At 42.2% G+C, this 21,244-nt stretch overlaps 1 protein-coding gene across 5 annotated transcripts in view; it reads right to left on the bottom strand.

The window, feature by feature from the left end:
* Positions 1-21,244, bottom strand: part of VWA3B (von Willebrand factor A domain containing 3B) — a 113,099-nt gene that overhangs the window by 88,681 nt on the left and 3,174 nt on the right. For all 5 annotated transcript variants that reach the window (XM_073352884.1, XM_073352910.1, XM_073352920.1 and 2 more), the window contains exons 2-8: positions 21,115-21,201; positions 20,442-20,669; positions 18,350-18,444; positions 14,449-14,699; positions 12,054-12,213; positions 7,568-7,737; positions 235-359 (exon numbers count right to left, since the gene is read on the bottom strand). In XM_073352884.1, coding sequence (XP_073208985.1) covers positions 235-359; positions 7,568-7,737; positions 12,054-12,213; positions 14,449-14,699; positions 18,350-18,444; positions 20,442-20,669; positions 21,115-21,154 — 1,069 coding nt within the window. In that variant the 5' untranslated portion in view covers positions 21,155-21,201. The remainder of the gene's footprint in view (positions 1-234; positions 360-7,567; positions 7,738-12,053; positions 12,214-14,448; positions 14,700-18,349; positions 18,445-20,441; positions 20,670-21,114; positions 21,202-21,244) is intronic.

Raw genomic sequence — 21,244 nt, 5'->3', positions numbered from 1 at the left:
CTCTCTCATACACACAAAGCTCTGTCCATTTCTTCCTTCTTCCTTCCCCCTCTGACCACGTACATGGTATCCACCCTTTCCCACCCAGAGGCCAGCCATTTGAACTGCCCCCTCTCCCAGATGGTGAAGTGGGAGCACTGCTCATGCTTATTTTTATTAACACTTGGCTACATTTCCTTAATTACAATGTTATTCTGAAGGTTTTAAGAAAGAACATCCTTTTATTATTTTTACCTAAAGGCACCTTTCCCTTCAATTTTCTTGAATTCTGGGTGGCTAGACTTTCTCCATCCTCTTCACTCTTTGGTATAGGTCCAATGATATCTATGTGGTCAGTTCTCTCAGCAAACGCATGGAATCTGTAATATAAAAAGGGTTTTCATCGCTAAGTAAATTATGTAAATACACCCCTAGTTTATCCCTTCATTATGTACCTCTGAGCATATTTGTTGCCCTTCTGTAGAACTCATTGATTTCTGTTACTGTATATCCATACAGTGAAGAGGCCAGAAACTGGGGTACTTCAGAAGAGGGCATACCATTCTTCAATATGAAGACACTATCATAAATGTTCTGTATCATTTTGTGACCTATTTCAATGCATCAAGCATACTACTAGCTCTTCACTGATGCTGCATGCTGATCCAACCCTACAGCCACTGTTCAGGACACAGCCAATCTGCAGGTCACTGCCATTGCCCACCCAATGGGCCCTCTTTCCACCCTCTCCACATTCAACCTCAGTCAGCTGAGGGAAAAACCCTGCCCAGTATCTGAAGGCTGATACCTGCCTCTTCTCCCTGTGGAGCTGGTCACCTAACTGCTCCCCAGAAGGATGGGGCAGGTTGCCCCACTCCCATATGTCCAGCAGGGGCAAAACAGACTCTGGGGAGGCATGGTACAGTGCAGAATCTCCCCTCTATAACAGCTGATGGACAACATCACCTCTGCTTCTTGTTGTCCCAAGACCTGCCTTAAATTAGGTAACATTGCAACAGTTCTGACACTTCCTTTTGTGTGTTACAAGCCATCTAGCCAGCCCTCTGCACTGAGGCACCACGTATACCTAGACTATCCCTGACAGGTGTTTGTCCAACCTGTTCTTAAAAATGTCCAGTGATGGGGACTCCACAACCTTCTTCGGAAGCCTAATCCAATACTTGACTATCTTTACAGTTAGAAAGTTTTTCCTAGTATCTAACCTCAATCTCCTTTGCTGCTGATTAAGCAGATTACTTCTTGCCCTACCTTCAAGGGACATGGAGAACAATTGATCACTGTCCTCTTTTAAACAGCCCTTAACGTATTTGAAGACCATTATCAGGTCCCTCCTCAGTCTTCTTTCCTCAAGACTAAACATGCCCATTTTTTTAACCTTTTCTCACAAGTCAGGTTTTCTAAACCTTTTATCATTTTTGTTAATCTCCTCTGGACTCTCTCCAGTTTGTCCACATCTTTCTTGAAGTGCAATGCCCAGAACCAGACACAGTACTCGAGCTGAGGCCTCACCTGTGCTGAACAGAGTAGGACAATTACCTCCCTCCCGTATCTTTCATATGATACTCCTGTTAATAAACCCCAGAATATTAGCCTTTTTTGCCACTGCATCATATTGTTGGCTCATATGCAATTTGTGATCCACTATAATCCCCAGATCCTTTTCTGCAGTACTACTACCTAGCCAATTATTCCCCATTTTGTAGTTCCGCATTTGATTTTTCCTTTTTAAGTGCAGTACTTTGCATTTGTCTTTAATGGATTTTATCTTGTTGATTTCAGACCATTTCTCCACTTTATCAAGGTCGTTTTGAATTCTAATCCTGTTTTCCAAGGTGCTAAAAACCCCTTCCAGCCTGGTGTCTTCCAAAAAATTTGTAAGCATACTCTCCTCTCCATTATCCAAATCACTGATTAAAATATTGAATAGTACTGGACTCATGACAGACCCCTTTGGCACCCCTCTAGCTATTTCCTCCCAGTTTGACAGCCAACCACTGATAACTACTCTTTGAGTCTGGTCTTCCAACCAGTTTTTCACCCACTTTATAGTAATTTCATCAGAACACATTTCCCTAGTTTGCTTATGAGAATGCCAGGTGGAACTGAGTCAAAAGCCTTCCTAAAATCAAGATATATCATGTCTACTGCTTCCCCCATATCCACTAGGCCAGTAACCCTATCAAAGAAGGAAATTAGGTTGATTTGGTAAAATTTATTCTTGAAAAATCCATATTGGCTATGAATTATTGTTGGCCTCTCCAGAAATTTTGTTATATTATGGGTGGAAGCAAGGTTAGTGTGTGTTCAGATAATGCCTCTCTAGTATTTTTAGCAAAAGGAAAGATTAAGGACAGGAAAGTCCAGCACTAGAATGTCCCCACTTCTTGGGGGACAGCACAGAGGAAGTCCAACTGCATAATCCAGCCCCCACTCCCCTTCAAAGAAAGGCTTACAATCACAGGGGAGTGTGATGAATGTGTGCCAAGCCCTGAAACAGGAAACAATCTGACTGGGATTTTTCTAGCAAAGACTGCTGCTGCTTTGGGTCCTGATGAAATTGGGGATTACTCCCCATTTACATCCTCCTACTATGTGGCAGGAAAGCCAGTTACTGGTTTAGCTTTGATTTATGCAGGAGAGGACCAACATGACCTCTTTTCAAGACAAACTCCCTCAGCACAATATGCTGATGTTGCTGCACTGGTTCAGGTTATAAGAGGCCTGAAGATGCGGAGTGCTGGTGTCCAGGGAATTATATGCTCCGATTTGAGTTCTGTGTGTAATGCACTTACTGCTTTTCTTCCATTTGAGAGCAAAAAAAAAGAGTGGAAGAAGAGTGATGGCAGGAACATTAAGCATGTAGGCTTGTGAAAGTGGTTGGATCAGGTGACACAAGACAAGGGATTGATGGAGGTCTGGGTAATGAAGGGTAAGGCACAAGCCAAGAGTGGAAAAATTAAAAGATGGCATGATGAAGCAGATAGGGCAGTAAAGGAAGCACTCAAAAGTGGAGTTATATGGCCAGGAGAGACAGCCACTACTGTGGTAGAGGCAGTGACAACTACAGCCATGAAACAGAGACAGAAAAAAGATTTTGATCTACAGGCTCTACAAAAGGAAAATGAGGAAATACAAGACACCTTAAAATCATTAGGTGGGGGAACTGGTGTATTATATGAATGGAAACTAAAACCACAGGGATGGACTACTTGTGGCTCGAAATTCAGGGGAGGTCCCGGTTGGATTAAGTGAGGAGTTCATGAGAATAGACGCACAGCAGGTGGACATTTAAATTAACTTAGCACTAAAGAGCGAGTGTTTACTGTGTGATGGAGGCCCACAGCAGGAAAAGATATAGAGGAGTATGGGGCAGCATGTCTAACCTGTGCCAGAAGTAACCCGGTGGGGAGGAAAAGGAGGAGACTGTTAAAGCTCTAAGTTCTGACAGGCCTATTGGAAAGAATACAGGTGGATTATACAGGAGAATCATCTACAACTGCTAGAGGGAATAACTGTAGATGCTTTTACTAGGTGTACAGAAGCTATTCTGACTCAACACTGTACAGCCATCACCACAGCTCAGGTGCTAACAGAGCAGGTATTCTCTAGGTGGGGTCTTCCTAAGGCTGTGGATAGTGATAATGGTCCAGCATTCACGGGAAAGGTGACTAGGAAGGTTTGTGAGATACTCCAGCGTGATCAGAAATTCCATATACCATGCCACCCACAGAGTCTGGAACTGTGGAACGAGCCAACTAGACTGATAAAAACAATGCTGAAAAGGTGGAAAGCGGCTCAGGGAAAGACTGGGATGTTAAACTACACCTTGTTTTAAAGGTCATAAGGAGAAGCATAGCGAAGGCTATGAAGGTTACCCCTTTTGAGACTATGACTAGAAGGGAGATGAGATATTCATTACCCCAGGGATGGACATAATACAGTATAACAGAGTAATAGGTTAAGGAATTGGTATGGCACATACAAGAGGTACACAAGATGGTGGCACGAAGCTTGGGAGAGGCCCAACAAAAAAATGAAACAATAATTGACGACCAAGTCTCTGGCAAGGCATATGAAGTGAGAGATCAGTTCCTTGTGCAGTATGTCTCAAATAAAAGGCCCTTTCCAAAAGCCAGTTGGGAGAGTCCCTGCTATGTAATGGACAAGGCTAGTCCATCCATATACCTCGTCAGGGAAAAGGATGAAAAGGGGTGGTGAAACAATGGTTGTATGCTATGCAGCTGAAACCATACAGAGGGAAGAACAGAAGGAATCTATTGATATAAAAAAAGGAAGGGACAATAATTTCTTTCTCTTTCAGGTGTTGATCACGATGGGAAGTATATTATGCACTGCATTGGGGTCCGTAGTATTCGTGATAGAGCAGAGGAATAAGGTGGTGACAGTGCACAAGGGGAAGAAAGCCACCCTAGCCTTATGGTTTCCAGGTAATCATGAAGAAAAGCCTACAAAGCTCTGGTACAGACAGAACTGCAGCCAAGATGGAAGATCCTGCAGCGCAAGCAACTCTCAGGAGCAGGGACTTGGACTGGGGGACCCAAAGGGGCCATGTGTTTAAATGGGATGGTAATGGCTAACCTAACCAGTTATAACATGCAGTTAACACATGCGGGAAATATTACAGTTACTCTAGCATATCATCCAACGAACTACTGCCCATGAGTCCACCTACCATGCCAGGAAAGTGACTGAGGCTTTGACATTCTCTCTGAATGTGACTAAGAATGGGGAGACAACCACCACTGCTTCTGAACATACTGGTGTAACAATGCTTCCTATTCCAGAATTGAAGCAAGATGAATCATAGAATCATAGAATATCAGGGTTGGAAGGGACCTGAGGAGGTCATCTAGTCCAAACCCCTGCTCAAAGCAGGACCAATCCCCAATTAAATCATCCCAGCCAGGGCTTTATCAAGCCTGACCTTAAAAACTTCTAAGGAAGGAGATTCTACCACCTCCCTAGGTAACGCATTCCAGTGTTTCACCACCCTCCTAGTGAAAAAGTTTTTCCTAATATCCAACCTAAACTTCCCCCACTGAACCATGCCCAGAAATGAAAGCAGGACCTGACAATGGACTAATGATAAGTTGTGAATATCAGATTATGTATAATAATGTACAGTACCAAATGATACCTGTAATATTGAATTTAAACAATTTTACATTCCCACAGCAGCTCTGTCATGAAAAATCTGTGTGCTTCTATATGCAAAGGGTAGTAAAAGTAGTGCAAAATTTCAGACAATCAATGGATAGGGTGGAATTGGAGGAAATTTGGTGGCCTGAGGAGGGAAAGAGATAAAAGAGATACAGGAATAGTACAAGGAGTTGAGGCATTGGGAACATCAGCATGGAATCATATGCATATCAGAGTATTGTGGGAAGAAAATCAGAAAATGAGCTCAATTACAAAGTCTGTTAAAAAGTTAAATAAACAATAGAATGAGGATATAGGGGAGGATTTAAAGAATTTCAGGATGCTAGAATAACAGGACAGTTGTTTAGGGAAGTGGAAGCAGCAATCAATGAAATGCAAAAAATCACGAACCATCCTAATGTATCAAAGGTGATTACCTGTTTGTGGTATGGCAGCTTTCTCACAAAGGAGCTACAGGTAGGACTAAAGGAAATTCAAGGTGGGGAAGTGCCTGGGTTGATAACAAATAAGGTGCTATTCAGGGATCTATTATGCTGAGAAAAAGTGCACATGGATCCTTCCTATAGTACTAGCAGTACCAGTAGCCACAGGACTAAGTAAAGCATTAACAGTGTATAGCATCCAGTTTGTAGGTTTGTTGGAACCTATCCTGGCAAGTTACATCTTAAAGGAACATGTCACTCATCCTCAGATACTGGTAAGGAAGGGTGGGAGAGTCTGGAAAGCCCCGGCTACCTCATGTTGTTCCAAGAGGCATGGTACCTATTTACGCTGTTGTGATGTACAGCATGTGGGTTCACCTTGGATGAAGAAATCCAAAATAATACATTACAGATGAGGCAATGGGGACACGGTCAAGCCAAGGTTGCAAAGGGTGGAGAAGGCAAATATTGTATAACCTCGTGGTTTGGACATTTTCAGTATGGGACACAAACATGTTATTACAACTGGCCAATGTTCTGCTCATTTTGCGCTTTAGCCTTTCTGATTTTGTCCCTACTTGCCTGTGCTATTATTTTGTACTCATCCTTAGCTATTTGTCCACCTTTCCACTTTTTGAGGATTCCTTTTTGATTTTCAGGTTATTCAAGAGCTTCTCAGGGAGCGATTTTGGCATCTTACTATTTTTCCTATCTTTCTTTCGCAACAGGATAGTTTGCTGTTGCACATTTAATATTGTCTCTTTGAGAAACTGCCAGCCAAGGCTTGAATTACAGGGTAGCTTGGGAGAATGGGATCCCTTACTACTTTTAGGGGCTACCTCACTTCTGTCTTATAGCCCCCTTACTTCTCACTACTGTTTAAATGAAAGCAAGCCACTTGACATTCAGTGACACACAACTTTTCTCCTGTAATTTAAGCATTGCTGTGAGCTCTCCTGAATGGTTTTTTCCCTTAGATTTTCTTCCCATAGGACCTTACCTACCAATTCCCAGAGTTTGTTAAAGTCTGCTTTTCAAAGAAAGTCTATTGTCCTTATTCTGCTGCTCTCACTCCTTCCTTTCCTTAGAATCATGAAATCGATCATTTGATGATCGCTTTCACCCAAATTGCCTTTAACCTTCAGATTAACAACCAATTCCTCCCTTTTAGTTGGAATCAAGTTTACAATGGCTGTCCTCCTGGTTACTTCCTCCACCTTGTGAAACAAGAAATTGTCACTGGTATGTTCCAAGAACTTATTGGACATTTTGTATTTTGCCGTATTAATTTTTCGACACATCTCTAGCACAACTGCTAACTATGACCATTGCAGCCTCTGCATAAAGCTATGAATTGTAATTAAGTTAGTAAGATGTTTGCTTTATGGTTACCTCTTCCTCCAACCCCACTCCACCCATTTCATTGTTTCATCCACCTGCTGTGTCTTGTCACAACTTTAACTGTGAATTATGTGGGACAGAGGCTGTCTGTCTTTTTACTATGCGTTTGTACAATACCTAATACAACAGGGTTCTGAATTCCCTATTGTTTCCCACAGGTGTTACTGCAAGACGGTATAAATCAATCAATCATCTGTTTCAGCATATTTTTGTATCCATCTCTTTTCCCTACTGTTTTTTTTTCTGCAAGCCAAGGATAGGAGGAGCTGACAGATTTTTTCTCATTTAGATAGTGAGCTGACTTAAAGAGAGACTGTGAACACGGGTGTGGAGGGAGGTTTGGTCTGAGCACAGAAACTCCTGAGTTTTAACCCCAGCTCTTACAAAGATTTCCTCTGTGATCTTGAGGAAATTACTTAATCTCTTTGTCTCAGGTTTATCATCAGTCAAATGGGAATACTCACTTATCTCCCAGGCATGTTGCAAGGATTCACATGTTTCTATCTGTACAGTCCTTTAAAAGTACTGAAATCAGGTAGTAGTACTAGTAGTATTCCCCATACCTTCCAGAGGTCAGTTGGCTCATCTCCTTTAGGAAAAGGATGGTTTCTTCCTCCTTTGCATTAAAAGATACTGTGTGGATTGGGTATGGGCTGTTAGAAACCTTCTGCAAGAGTAGCTGCTTCATATCCTTTGGAAAATCACCCACAGTAAAGTAATAAACAGCTTCAACCTATGGTAGATACATTATGCATGTTATTAAACAGAAAACAACAATAGGAAGACTTATTTTGCATATAGCTGCTTTGGATTTACCCTAGCAATGCACTGTGCTGACATGAGGAAAGAAAAACCAGTAGAGTTGACTCATTATAAGGGTCACAAGGCTAATAGAGGCTGAGTTCTCCTTCTCACTTATACTGATGTAAATCAGAGGTAATTCCACCGGAGCCAGTGGAGTTACACTAGCATAAAAGTGGTCGAAGTGATAAGAGAATCAGTCCCACAGCTATCACAGCCAAGTATCTGAGACAGAATATGGCAATAACTGCAGTACCTTAGGCACTGTAAGTAGTGGTAAATGATCACTTTTAAAAGAAGCCACTCTCCACGTACACAGTAGGGAGCTCTGGAGCACCCACTAAGGAAAATAAGAGAGGATAAAACTGGTTGAGCATGAGAAGGTATTAAGGAACCACGTCCGTGCCTTCATGCTGCTGTGAGGTACAGTCTTAAAGTAAAGCAGATTCAGTCCTCCATTAGACCCAGTGAGTATTTCAATTTTTGCCTTCTAAAGCGTATGTGTACACTTTGAGTGGGGGGCTGTAATTCCCAGTTCAAGGAGACATACCTGTGCTAGCTCTGGTTGAGCTAGCATACTAAAAATAGAGTGTAGTCTCAGCAGCAAAGCAACGGGAGGCTACCCACCCTGAGTAGATATCTAGCATCTTGAACCGCTATTTGTACTTGGGTGGCAAGCCTGTCCCACCAGTTGCACTGCCACCGTTACACTACTTTTAGCACGCTAGCTCAATCTGAGTTAGCACAGGTCTGTCTCTTTGACCTAGGAATTACAGCCACAGCTCAAAGTATAGACACAATCTTAATGGGTCTTCATCTCAGTGCCCTGAATCCCAGATGAGCTAATAGACTAACACATGGGCATTTTTACTCCAACTTTTACTGCATGCACAGAAGAGGCAGGATTCTCCAGCTACCCCACGCAGTTAGTAGGTGTTGGGAACTGCAGATTAAATACTGCTGACCCATTGGGGTAGGTGTGATTCATTAGATTCGACCCTGAGTGTAACGGAGGGAGGAATAGCCCTCTGGGAGAGTGACCTAGGATTTGAGACAGGTAGGTCCAGAGGAAAGGAGCGTTAGGGAGTAACTATGCCTGAGATGAAGGACAGTACCAGGTTTACAATGGCGCCATTGCTCCGGGCCCACATGCAGAAGATGCCAATTATGGTTGCCAAGCAGGAGCGCTGGAAACAACCTGGAAATCGGGGGGGAGTGGGGGGGCACTGGTGCCTGGACCATGCCCCACCACCACCCCGCGGCCTTGCCTGCACTCCGCCCCTCCCACCTTAGTCCCACCTGCGCTCTGCCCCACGGCCCTGCCCCACTCAGCCTCTTCCCCCAGGCCCCGCCTGCCACTCAGTCCTCTCTGCCCCCTCCTCCCCATCACTCGCTCTTAAGGCAGGAAAAAAGGCTATGCCCTCCCACTTTTAAAAGTTATGGGGCCCCTGTTGCCTGCTGTTCGGTTTTCGACCGGAAAGTCCAGTCAAAAAGCAGACCTGGCAGTGTCTGGTCAGCAGTCTGGTTGCAGGAGTAACTGCAATCAGCCTCCCCATCAGGAGGGCAGGAAAAGCAGCTGCTGCTGCCTGGAGGAGCTGCAGCTCAGCTGGAGAGAAAGAGACCTGGCTCCCAAGGACCCAGCTCTGGCGGACAGAGGTAGGTACCAGCTCCGTGCCACCCAAGAGGGGATCCTGTCCACTCCTGCCCCTCCCCTCCACCCTGCTGTGCTTGCCCCTGACCCCTGCCTCAGTCCAGGGACCAACCCTTCACCTCACCCCACTGTGCGCTTGCCTCCGACCTCTGCCTCACTCGGGGACCAACACGCCCACCCCACCCAGCTATGCTCTTGCCCCTGGCCCCTGCCTCGCTCTGGGGTAGGGTTGCCAGGCATCCAGTTTTCAACGAGAATGCCCGGTCAAAAAGGTACCCTGGTGACTCCAGTAGGCACTGCCAACCGGCCCATTCAAAGTCTGGGGCTCCCTGCCTGCCCAATCTGCACATGGTTCCCAGAAGCGACCACGAGGTCCCTGCAGCCCCTAGACGCATGGGCAGCCAGGGAGGCTCCACACACTGCCCCCGACCCAGTGCTGACTCTGCAGCTCCCATTGGCCGGGAACTGTGACCATTGGGAGCTGCAAGGGAGGCACCAGCAGGCATGAGTTAGCACACGGAGCCTCACTGGCCGCTCATGCGTCTAGTGGCCACAGGGACCTGGCAGCTGCTTCCTGGGAGCCGCATTAAGCGCCGCAGGAACCCCACACCCCCTCCTGCACCCTGAACCTCCTGCCCCAGCCCAGAGCCCTCTCCCGCACCGATACTCCCTCCCAGAGCCCACACTCCGCACCCCCCCACACACACACCCCAACCCCCTGCTCCAGCCGTGAGCCCCTTCCTGCACCCCAAACCCCTCATCCCTGGCCCCATCCCAGAGCCCACACCCCCAGCCCAGAACCCTCTCCCACATGTTGAACCCCTCATTTCTGGCCCCACCTGGAGCCAACACCCCCACCCCAGAGCCCTCATCCCCCACCCGCACTCCAACCCCCTGCTCCAGCCCGGTGAAAGTGAATAAGGGTGGGGGAGAGTGAGCGACGGAGGGGGGGGATGAGCGAGCGGGGGCAGGGCCTCCGGGAAGGGGCAAGGTAGGGGTGTTCAGTTTTGTGCCATTAGAAAGTTGGCAGCCCTACTCTGGGGACCAACCCTGCCATGAGGGCCCACAAATATGTTTGGTGCTGGGCTAACAAAAGGTTAATCCAGCCCTGATAAAGGTTTAGGCTAAGTAAAGAAACCACAGGAGCAGCCAAGTCTGGGGAAACAGTTTAGCTACTGTAAGTTTAATGTGGAATTATTTTTTTTATTAACAAAGCCAGCCTCCAGGAGTGACTCTATGACTCTACAATGAAGGTGTGGCTTTTGCCTGGAGCCACATGGGGACTCCACCAGCTTACGCTACGCTACACGTCCCTGAACACACACTAAATGAATTTTCATTGCTAAGGTAATGGTTGTAATTAAACTCTGTTCCATGATGACCAACAGCCAGAAGGACTCTCCTGGATGGTGCACTATCCCACCAGTGTCTTCAAAAATAATAATAAGGCTTATGTGTGAGGCTCTCTACCAGTTGGCTGGATTGTTTAACATTTTCTTCAGACCCAGACCTACAAGGCCTGATAAGCCTGATTTTTTTCAGTCAGACCATACTGCAAATTGGTAATGTTTTCCCCAAAAAGCTGTGACTGTCACATTGCTAAAAAATCACACATAAGAAAATGTCACCCTTGGACAAATTAACTCCTCACCCAGTTTAATTTTAATATCAAATTACACAGGAGTCAAGACTCATCCAGGGTGACATCCACCCTGGGTAGAGAACCACGAGGCCAAAGCACCACCTCACAACCCACTTAAAATAACTTCTCAAAGAAAGGATTAAGTGGAACCTTGCACTGGCCCTCTGCACATCTCCTGTGTAAATGGATAACTCAGTCCAAACACAGAGGGCCAACAATTTACTATTGAATTTAGCTTTAAATGAGTTGTACCAATTTTCTCCAGCAATAACTTTGGCCCAATGTGTCTTTTCTGCCACAGGAATGGAGTGGCTGGCTAAAATTATGGTATATATTTTTATATCCTTGCCTTTCCTTTAATGAGTAAAGAAATATGGCCCTATAAAAATAAACAGAATTTAACTGCAAAAATACTTGGTATGCTTTGTGCACTACTACTGTAAGAGAGTTGCTCAATCACTTGGTGAGGCTACAATTTGGATGTCATGGGAGACTTTAAAGAATTCCTGGAGTCAGCTAGTGCTAAGTTAAAACAGTCTTCACATATATTTTTTTATTTTCTTGCATATTTCAGTCAGCAATATAGAATAAAAATTATGTCCTTTTCTAGAGTAATATTTAATATTAACATTTTCATTAAAATTATTTTGAAAAGTATATCTGGTGAAGACACTGGAGGGAAAATATTTATCTTACCCATCATGACTTCAGAACACATTTACCTTTCATGCTCCACAGAAAAACAAAAACAAGCTTCTGCTTTCAGAACCTGATACATTTACATATGGTATTGGTAAATATGGGCTGTAACTCTACCGGAAAGAAATACCTTCTAGATAGCCACAAGTTCTCTCTTTAGCCCTCCACAGTTCATTAGGATAAAACTTGCAATCCAATTCTCCCACTGGATATTCTTGGGTTTACTGGAGACTTCAGAAGAGATGTATAAACTTACTGTCTCGTCACGTATGGCTTCCAACAGAGCCTCAGTGGAGCTGGTGTGGCTGATGGCTGGCATATGGTCCAACTTCCAGAGCCATTTAACAGCAGACTCTACAGAATATTCAGACACAGGAACGGCTTTCTGTTGCCACTTCACAAGATCTCGTGCAGTGCTGAAAATAATATCAGTGATTATTCACAAGTAATGAGGAGCCACTGGCAACACACTACAGCAGAGCTCAAAATATATCTACTGTATTAGACCTTTAACAATAATAAACCACCAACTCTTGAGGTTGTAGTATTCCATTAATAGGACAGTAGTTGAAATACACATTTCTAAAACCAGACTAGCAATAAGATAAAGAGGTAAAATAAAACCCTCATAAGGCACCACAAGTTTGAAAATTAGTTTCTAAGGCAGTTGTTTCCAAAACAGAATTAAGATAACTAAAGCAATATAGCTGCTTTAAGAACAATTTCTAGAGCATATTTGCCCTTAAACATGCAAGAAGCAATATAAAAGACCTATCTTAGAAGTAGCTGACTATACAGGCTGGTGGGATGTGATGGGGAGGGAACAGAAATATTCCAAGAGTAAGAAATAAATAATTTTAACACTGTTGCCAAGCAAAAACAAATGACCATGTTCTCTAAAAACTGGGGGGACAGAATGGTCTAGTACTTAAAGCACATGACTGAGTGTCATAAAACCTAGGTTTTATTTCTCCTTCTACCCCTGACTTGCTGTGTCATCTTTGTGACTAATGAGTGATTTTTAGCCACTGTGTCATCTGTAAAATGGGATTAATACTTACCTACCTACCAAACCAGAAAGTTGGGATGGAGAGTTCATTAGTATTTTAAAAGCTTTGAAGTTTTTGTCTTGAAGGCATTACAGAAGTGCAAAGCATGTGCGCATGTGCATGTATACAAAGAAAGAAGAAAAGAAAAAAAACACAGGTGGCTCTAGTCTCTGTGACATTCCAGAAAGCATCATTCTGGAGAACTTCTAGCAAATCTGGGAAAGTAGTACTGTACTGTCACAGAAATTTTAAAAAAAGATAAAATGTATTTTTGTGCTAAATCCTTCACCACAGCCTGATAAATTCAGCAAATACTTAACTTTCTTGTGCCTCAATGTTGATATAACTTTGCAGATCACCTTTAAAAAAGTAAAAAGAAAAGGAGTACTTGTGGCACCTTAGAGACTAACAAATTTATTTGAGCATAAGCTTTCGTAGCTCACGAAAGTTTATGCTCAAATAAATTGGTTAGTCTCTAAGGTGCCACAAGTACTCCTTTTCTTTTTGCGAATACAGACTAACACGGCTGCTACTCTGAAACCTTTAAAAAAGTGTTGTGTGTGTTTTTCAAAGGCCATGTAAGCTCGCTTCTGATCTTCAAACCTCAAGTGTATTGGGAGGTGGGGAATTAAGCACTTCAGGGCACAAGAATCAGATCTGTGGCATAAATCATGGGCAAAATGACTTTAGGAGTCACATTCTAATTTTTAAAAAAGAAAAGGAGTACTTGTGGCACCTTAGAGACTAACCAATTTATTTGAGCATGAGCTTTCGTGAGCTACAGCTCACTTCATCAGATGTTTACCGTGGAAACTGCAGCAGACTTTATATACACACAGAAATCATGAAACAATACCTCCTCCCACCCCACTGTCCTGCTGGTAATAGCTTATCTAAAGTGATCAACAGGTGGGCCACAAGTACTCCTTTTCTTTTTGCGAATACAGACTAACACGGCTGTTCCTCTGAATTCTAATTTTTAGTAGACTTTCTGAAGCCAGTTTTCAAAACAGTATGCATTAAATTGCTCACAAACCTTTGCGTACACATGACTTGCATGCACACAAACTCCCATCCTTACGTAAATGTAAATCCTGATTTCTGTGTGCAAACATCTATATGCTTGGATAAATAAAGGTTTGCACATGCACATGAATTTGAAAACCTGGGCCTATTTGTCACTGAGTATGAATTAATTTACTCATATTCGGAAAGGAACACAGTCTCTTTGTTAAGACACTGGACTGGGACTCGAGACATCTGGTTTCATTTCCCACCTCTGCTACTGTGTGATTTACTGTGTGACACTGCGGAAATCAGTTTATTTCTCTGTGGCATAGTGGCCCACCTGTAAAATGCAGCTAGCAATACTTCCTTTCTCCCAATCTGTATTGTTTTGTGGTAGGAACAGTACAGACATACGGTGCCTAACATAATGAGGCACTGAACTTGGTGGGAGCCTTTAGGCACTACCATAATACAAATAATAAAAATGACCATTGCTACTGCAGTAAGCATATCATCAGAATACAGATCTATACTCTACAGTACTTCTCTTCATCTCATTAACAAAAAGTAGAAAATAAACACCATTTCCCTTACCGAATGAGGTTAAACTTGGCAAGCTGGGCCACTTGCTGTGAGAGGACCATAGAAAGCGCATCACGGCACAGGTCAAATTCAGTTCTACACACAGTGCCAAAGTCCAGAACAATGGTGATGCATGATTCCAGAATCACTCCAAATATCTGCCGACTTTCACTGGTTACCCATTCCATTCTCTGCTTGTACAGCTCAATAGCTCCAGTTAGACAGTCCACAAAATGAAGAATGAGCTCTTTTTTGGCTGTCAGCTTTATTTAAATACAAGAGAGAATGAAAATGAAGATCGAAACAAATAACTCAAAGCAGTCCCAAGTCCAGCAAAGTTGCAATGACTGATCCATGTGCCAGATATGCCAGCCAAGGTAGCAATGGAAACAACCCATTTTTCTTCCACTATTTCAGCAGCAAATACTTGACAAATGCCTCTGAGTCTCTCACATATAATGGAAAAGCCACTGCACTTTATCCTAATTGCATTCCGCAATATTTAAACAAGCATAGGGCAGTGCCAACTAGTTTGCATGACTTGCTTGTGACAAGATCAGAGCAATGTAAGCGACTTAAAAGAAATGGGGGTGTTGGGGGTGGGAAAGGACTGCAGAGCAGATGGATGGATAAATTGGGGGCACTTGCAAACTAGTTATTAAGTTAGGACAAGATTGTGACTTGCTCTTAAAATGCTGTGCAGGCAATAAGGGGATGTACGGTTCTTTCCTGGGACAGTGTAATCTCAATCTTGTCCTTAAACAGCAGCTGAAAGGAAATTAAAAATGTTTCTTTGTATTTCTGTTCAGGATGCCCAACATTCAGTATCTATTGGGCCTAAATATTTGTATTTAGGTATTTGGTACAAATGTCAGGCACAAATGCAAATTAAAAACAAAACCTAACTTCCCATAAGCCTCAGCCCCATCAGTAAATTAAGCAAAGCCAAGGCCTACCCCCAGAAAGAAAAATAATTATAAAACAAAAGAGAAATATACCTAAGACCTTCTCTAGACCTTATAACATTCATCCCAGGGTTCTAGGCAAAGTTATAGGCATTACCCTGACTCATGTACATAAGAACGGCCACACGGAATGGACCAATGGTCCATCTAGCCCAATACCTTGTTTACCAACAACAGTCAGTGCCAGATGCTTCAGAGGAAATGAACAGAACAGGGCAATCAGCAAGTGATCCATCCCCTGTCATCAAATCCCAGCTTCTGGCAGTCAAAGGTTTAGGGATATACAGACCATGGGGCATCCCTGACCATCTTGGCTAACAGCCATTGATGGACCTATCCTCCATGAACTTATTAATTCTTTTTTGAACCCAGTTACACTTTTGGTCTTCATAACATCCCCTAGCAACAAGTTCCACAAGTTGACTGTGCATCATGCAAAGAAGTACTTCCTTTTATTTGTTTTAAACCTGCTGTCTATTTAATTTAGTTGGGTTACCCTGGATCCTGTGTTACGTGAAGGGGTAAATAAAGAGCAGATGTTGTGACAGAACTATCCACAATGACTCCAAGATCTCTTTCTTGGGTGGTAACAGCTAATTTAGACCCCATCATTTTGTAAGTGTAGTCGGGATTATATTTTTCAATGTGGATTACTTTGACTCCACATTGAATTTTATCTGCCAATTTTCTTGCCCAGTCACTCAGTTTTGTGAGATCCCCTTGTAACTCCTCTCGGTCAGCTTTGGACTTAACTATCTTGAGTAATTTTGTATCATCTGCAAAACTTTGCCAAATAACTGTTTACCCCCTTTTCCAGATCATTTATGAATATGTTGAACAGCACTGGTTCCAGTACAGATCCTTGGTGGACCCCACTATTTACCTCTTTCTATTGTTAAAACTGACCATTTATTCCTACCCTTTATTTGATGTCTTTTAACCAATTACTGATCCATGAGAAGACCTTCTCTCTTAGCCCATGACTACTTACTCTGCTTAAGAGCCTTTGCTGAGGGACTTTGTCAAAGGCTTTCTGAAAATCCAAGTTCACTATATCCACTGGATCACCCTTGTCTACATATTTATTAGAATTCTTTGAGGGACAACAGATTGGTGAGATATAATTTCCCGTTAAAAAACCATGTTGACGCTTCCCCAAAAAAACACGTTCATCTATGTGTCTGATAATTCTGTTCTTTACTATATTTTCAACCAATCTGCCTAATACTGAAGTTAAGCTTACCAGCCTGTAATTGCCTCTAGAGCCTTCTTTTAAAAACTGGCATCACATTAGCTATCCTCCAGTTATCTGGTACAGAAGCTAATTTAAGCAATAGGTTACACACCACATTAGGAGTTCAGCAATTTCATATTTGAGGTCCTTCAGAATTTCAGGGTTAATACCATCTAGTCCTGGTGGCTTATTTCTCTTTAAATTTATCAATTTGTTACAAAAACCTCCTCTATTGACACCTCAGTCTGGGGCATTTCCTCAGATTTGTCACCAAAAAAGAATGGCTTGGGTTTGGGAATCTCCCGCACATCCTATTCAGTGAAGTCCAATGCAAAGAATTTGTTCATCTTCTGTGCAGTGGTCTTGCCTTCCTCGTGTACTCCTTTGGCATCTCAATTGTCCAGTGTCCCCACTGACTGTTTGGCAGGCTTCCTGCTTCTGATGTACTTAAAAAAAATTTTTTCTCTTATTTTTTTGTCTTTTCCTAGCTGCTTTTCACATTCTTTTTTGGCTGCCTAATTCTACACTTTGCTTGCCAGAGTTTATGTGCCTTTTTATTTTCCTCACTAGGAACTGACTTCCAATTTTTGAAAGATGCCTTTTTGTTTCTAATCACCTTTTTTACTCTACTGTTTAGCCATAGTGGCATTTTTTTTGTCCTCTTACTGTTTTTATTTTATTTGGGGTATACATTTAGTTTGAGCGTCTATTATGGTGTTTTTAAATAGTTTCCATGTGGCTTACAGGCATTTCACTCTTGTGACTGTTCCTTTTAATCTCCATTTAACTAGCTTCTTCATTTTTGTGTAGTTACCCTTTTGAAAGTTAAATGCTACTTGATGGGTTTCTTTGGTATTTTTCCCACTATAAGGATGTTACATTTGATTACATTATGGTCGCTATTACTGAGCAGTTCAGCTAGATTTATTGGACCAGATCCTGTGCACCATTTAAGACTAAATCAAGAATTGCCTCTCCCCTTATGAGTTCCAAGACTAGCTGCTCCAAGAAGCAGTCTTTAATGGGGTCTAAAAAATTTTATCTCTGCATCCCATCCTGAGATGACATGTACCCGGTCAATATGGAGACAGTTGAAATCCCCCATTATTACTGGATTTTCTGTGTTTGTAGCCTCTCTAAATTCCCTGAGCATTTATTCGCTGATGCAGAGATCTCTTCAATCAGAAATCCATCTTTTCAAATAATGGGACAGATAGCAGCTACTACTAACATGCTCCTTAGAGCACAAGTCTGGGGAGAGTTCCATCAAGCTATTCACAGACTATACTAAATCCTTTGTGTCCTGTTGGTACTAAATTATATCTCTTCATTTGAGTACCGCCATTTGTTTTACTGGTAACCACTCTATTAAACTCAGTTTAGTCCTATTCCTTTTTAAGCCTTCTCCCTTACATTATAGGGTAAATCTGTTACTTAGAAATTTCAGCCTTCTCCTGAAAGCTATACACTAGCCCATATGAAGCTTGGAGTATCACTAGCCCTCAGAAAAGAAACCCAACTTCTAGCTCATTAATCATTTGGCGCTACAGAAATAAAATCATCAAAAGATAAAGTTCCCATTTTGGAAATACAGTTTCCTTGCAGCATTTCTTTAGAAGAGGAGACATTTCAGTCACATTTTGTTACACTGATATTATCTTTTAAATAGGGGGAAAGTTATTACTCTGTTGAACCACAAGTCAGTTGCACTTACATTATATACTCTGCCGTCTTGTGCTTTCAAGTATTGAGGAAACAGACCGTCTGCATACCGAGAAGCCACAAATTTCCCCAAGCTGGACACATAATCTACATTCAAGATTATAAACGGTTGCCAGTTATACGGATTATTTTCATTATGAACTGTTTTTCTAAATCATATACAACAGAAGAGAGGATAAATGGCACTGTCATTAAACTCTTTTCTTTTGGTCAGCCAAATAACATTTTTACAGCAACCTACAAACCCAATTCAATAATGCCTCTACAGAGGAGACAGTAAGGTTCTTTGAATAAAAGGGGGAATTTTTCCAACAAGTGATACATGATGCAGGATAGATCCTAAAAAAAGTTACTATCTGACTTTAGGTTCATGCAGCTGGGAGGGAGGATTTGTTCTATCCATGTGATGTTAGTGAGCTTTAAAAAGGTTCTATTTACGTTGAGTTGTAGAAATTATTCTCATCTCCTAGAACCATGTCTAGTTATATCTAATGGGGAATAAAAAAAACATACCATCCTGGTTACTGGTAGAAAACTTCTTGGGACTTTAGATTTCTGCAATTTAACTTTTGTATTTTCCATTTACATCTTAAAAGCAAGTGCAAATATTTGTCAGTCAAAAGAGAAACAAATCATGGATGGATGATGCCCTCCCGTGACATATATGAAAAGGAGCAAAAGTGAATGCAGCTGAAGGCATGTCTACACTGCAACTGAAGGTATGCAATTTGCAGTACAGGTAACATAACTGCAGCACTAGCTTTTATCTAACTAGTGCACTAAAAACAACAACAAAGATGCGGCAGCAAAAACTTCAGCATGTGCTAGCAATGCGAGTACGTCCCTAGAGGGGCTTGTACACCTGTGTGAGGCTGGTGCCACTCTATTTATGCTGCTGTTTTTGTCATGCTAGCTAGATTAAAGCTAGCACAGATATGCCTACCCGAGCTGCCAATCACATCTTCAGTTGCAGCATAGACATACCCTGAAGAAGGAAAAGCATGTTCTCTGCTCCCTTGATGACAACAAAAGTTTCTTGGCAGTAGCTCTGCATAGCTGGGACTCCACTGACAGGAAAACATAGAGCATGGGAATATTTAAGAGCCATGGAGCAGCTATTCTATGCAGTATGTTCCTCTGCTAACCCACTGGCTTTTTGCTAGTAAAACCGTGCTATAAGAAGTATTCACTCCTCTCAGCATCATCTACCTCCTTAATCCAGAGAGGAGTGAGTATGCAACCTCTATCTAGCCTTCTAGTAATGAAAGCAAGGCTCCTGGCAGAGGAGAATACAGTATTGCTGGATGTGCAGTGCTAGACTCTCAATTACCCACGGGTCCAAGCCAGCTGCATTCTTAAATTAAACAGCATAAAACAATTATTAATACATTACAACTACTACTTCTTAAACTGTAAGTTCTTCATGTCACGGAATGCCTTACTGCACTTTGTAAAGCCTTATTATGTAAATGGTTTATAATTATTATTTCTCACAAACTCTCTCCTCCAACTGCTACACAACTGCGAATTACAAATTTGTCTTTGATATTGCAGAGCTTGATTTTGCAAGAAAAACAGTCCGAGTTTAAATCTGATATTAATTACCTGTCTAAAAATTACCAAAATGTTCAACTGGAAGCACAATACAGTAATAATTTATGGCATGGAACTCAGGAGGATCTTTGTGTTTTCAGTCCACGAAGGACAGGGTTCTTGTGGCAGTTACATTTTCGGGCTCCAGGGGAAAGGTTTGCATGTATGGATTCTGGAACATTCAGTATCTAAAGTTATTTCACAAATGTAGCTAGACTGAGATCACAATTAAAGTGAGGAACATGATGGTGCAGATTAAAAAAAATACTCTCTCTCTCTCTCCTCAAGAGATGAGAAGCCATGTGGGATATATTCCCAAGCTAAAGTGAAGATGCGGAATGTGACTTCCCTTTCTCTTTTCTAAGATAGCACCAAAAAAAAAGAAACAATTTTAAAGGCTCCACCCCATATACTGTGCTGCTAAAAAGGAGCATGAAGCTCTGGACTATTCCAAGTCAACTTTTAGCTTTTACCATTGGCTACCCTCCTACCTTCCCTGTGCTGAAATCCAATTTGTGATAAAATCTGAGAGAGGGATAGTTTGTTTCTCTTGAGTCCATGACACTGAAGCCATTGAGAGGATGAGATGAGAGGCTGTACATCCAAGTCCCACAAAGTGCTTTTCAGTCTCCTTTCCTTCTCTTTTGACTTTCCCTTGTGGGCAATGTCGGAATCTGATTTTTCTTGCTCTCTTTTGTGTTTCATATCAAAGGTAACCTCTATAAAGAGAAAAAAACATGAGTGTTTACACTTACCAAAAAATTGTTTATTCCCTCCCACCATCACTTGTCTCACCATTCCTTTTGCAAGGCATATTTTATATTTATCTCTCTACCTTTTTCTCATTCTACTGAAAAGTGTGCTAAACTATGGAAAGTCACCTTCAATTCCATATGTTTACCAGCTATCATGTCCCTCTCCCTCTTCTATGCACATTCACTTCAGTAAATTGGGTTTATTACCAAAAATTGCTCTTTGTTTTGAAACCCAAGCGTTGGGAAGGCTACATCCAGTCTGCCAGAAAGCAACCCTTCGAACCCACAAGAGACTTAACTCCAAATACTGGGAGAAATAATAGGCAATCCTAACATGCACATCAGAAGCTTTCTATTGTAAATCATCCAAGAATACATGCAAAATATGTCTACTTCTTAAGATACTCACGGTCACTCCAGGCAACTCTTTTACACAGATTTCCGATCATTCTGGACTCCTTGATTTGGGGGCCTTCTTTGTTTTCCTCTTAAAAACCTGCAGAATTAAAACCAAACAAACACTATTCAGTATACAGAGC

Source organism: Lepidochelys kempii, chromosome 1 (genome assembly GCF_965140285.1).
Source record: "Lepidochelys kempii isolate rLepKem1 chromosome 1, rLepKem1.hap1, whole genome shotgun sequence".
NCBI classification, from domain to species: Eukaryota; Metazoa; Chordata; order Testudines; family Cheloniidae; genus Lepidochelys; species Lepidochelys kempii.
The sequence above is the reverse complement of the archived record's forward strand: the minus strand, read 5'-3'. Positions and strand labels throughout refer to the sequence as shown.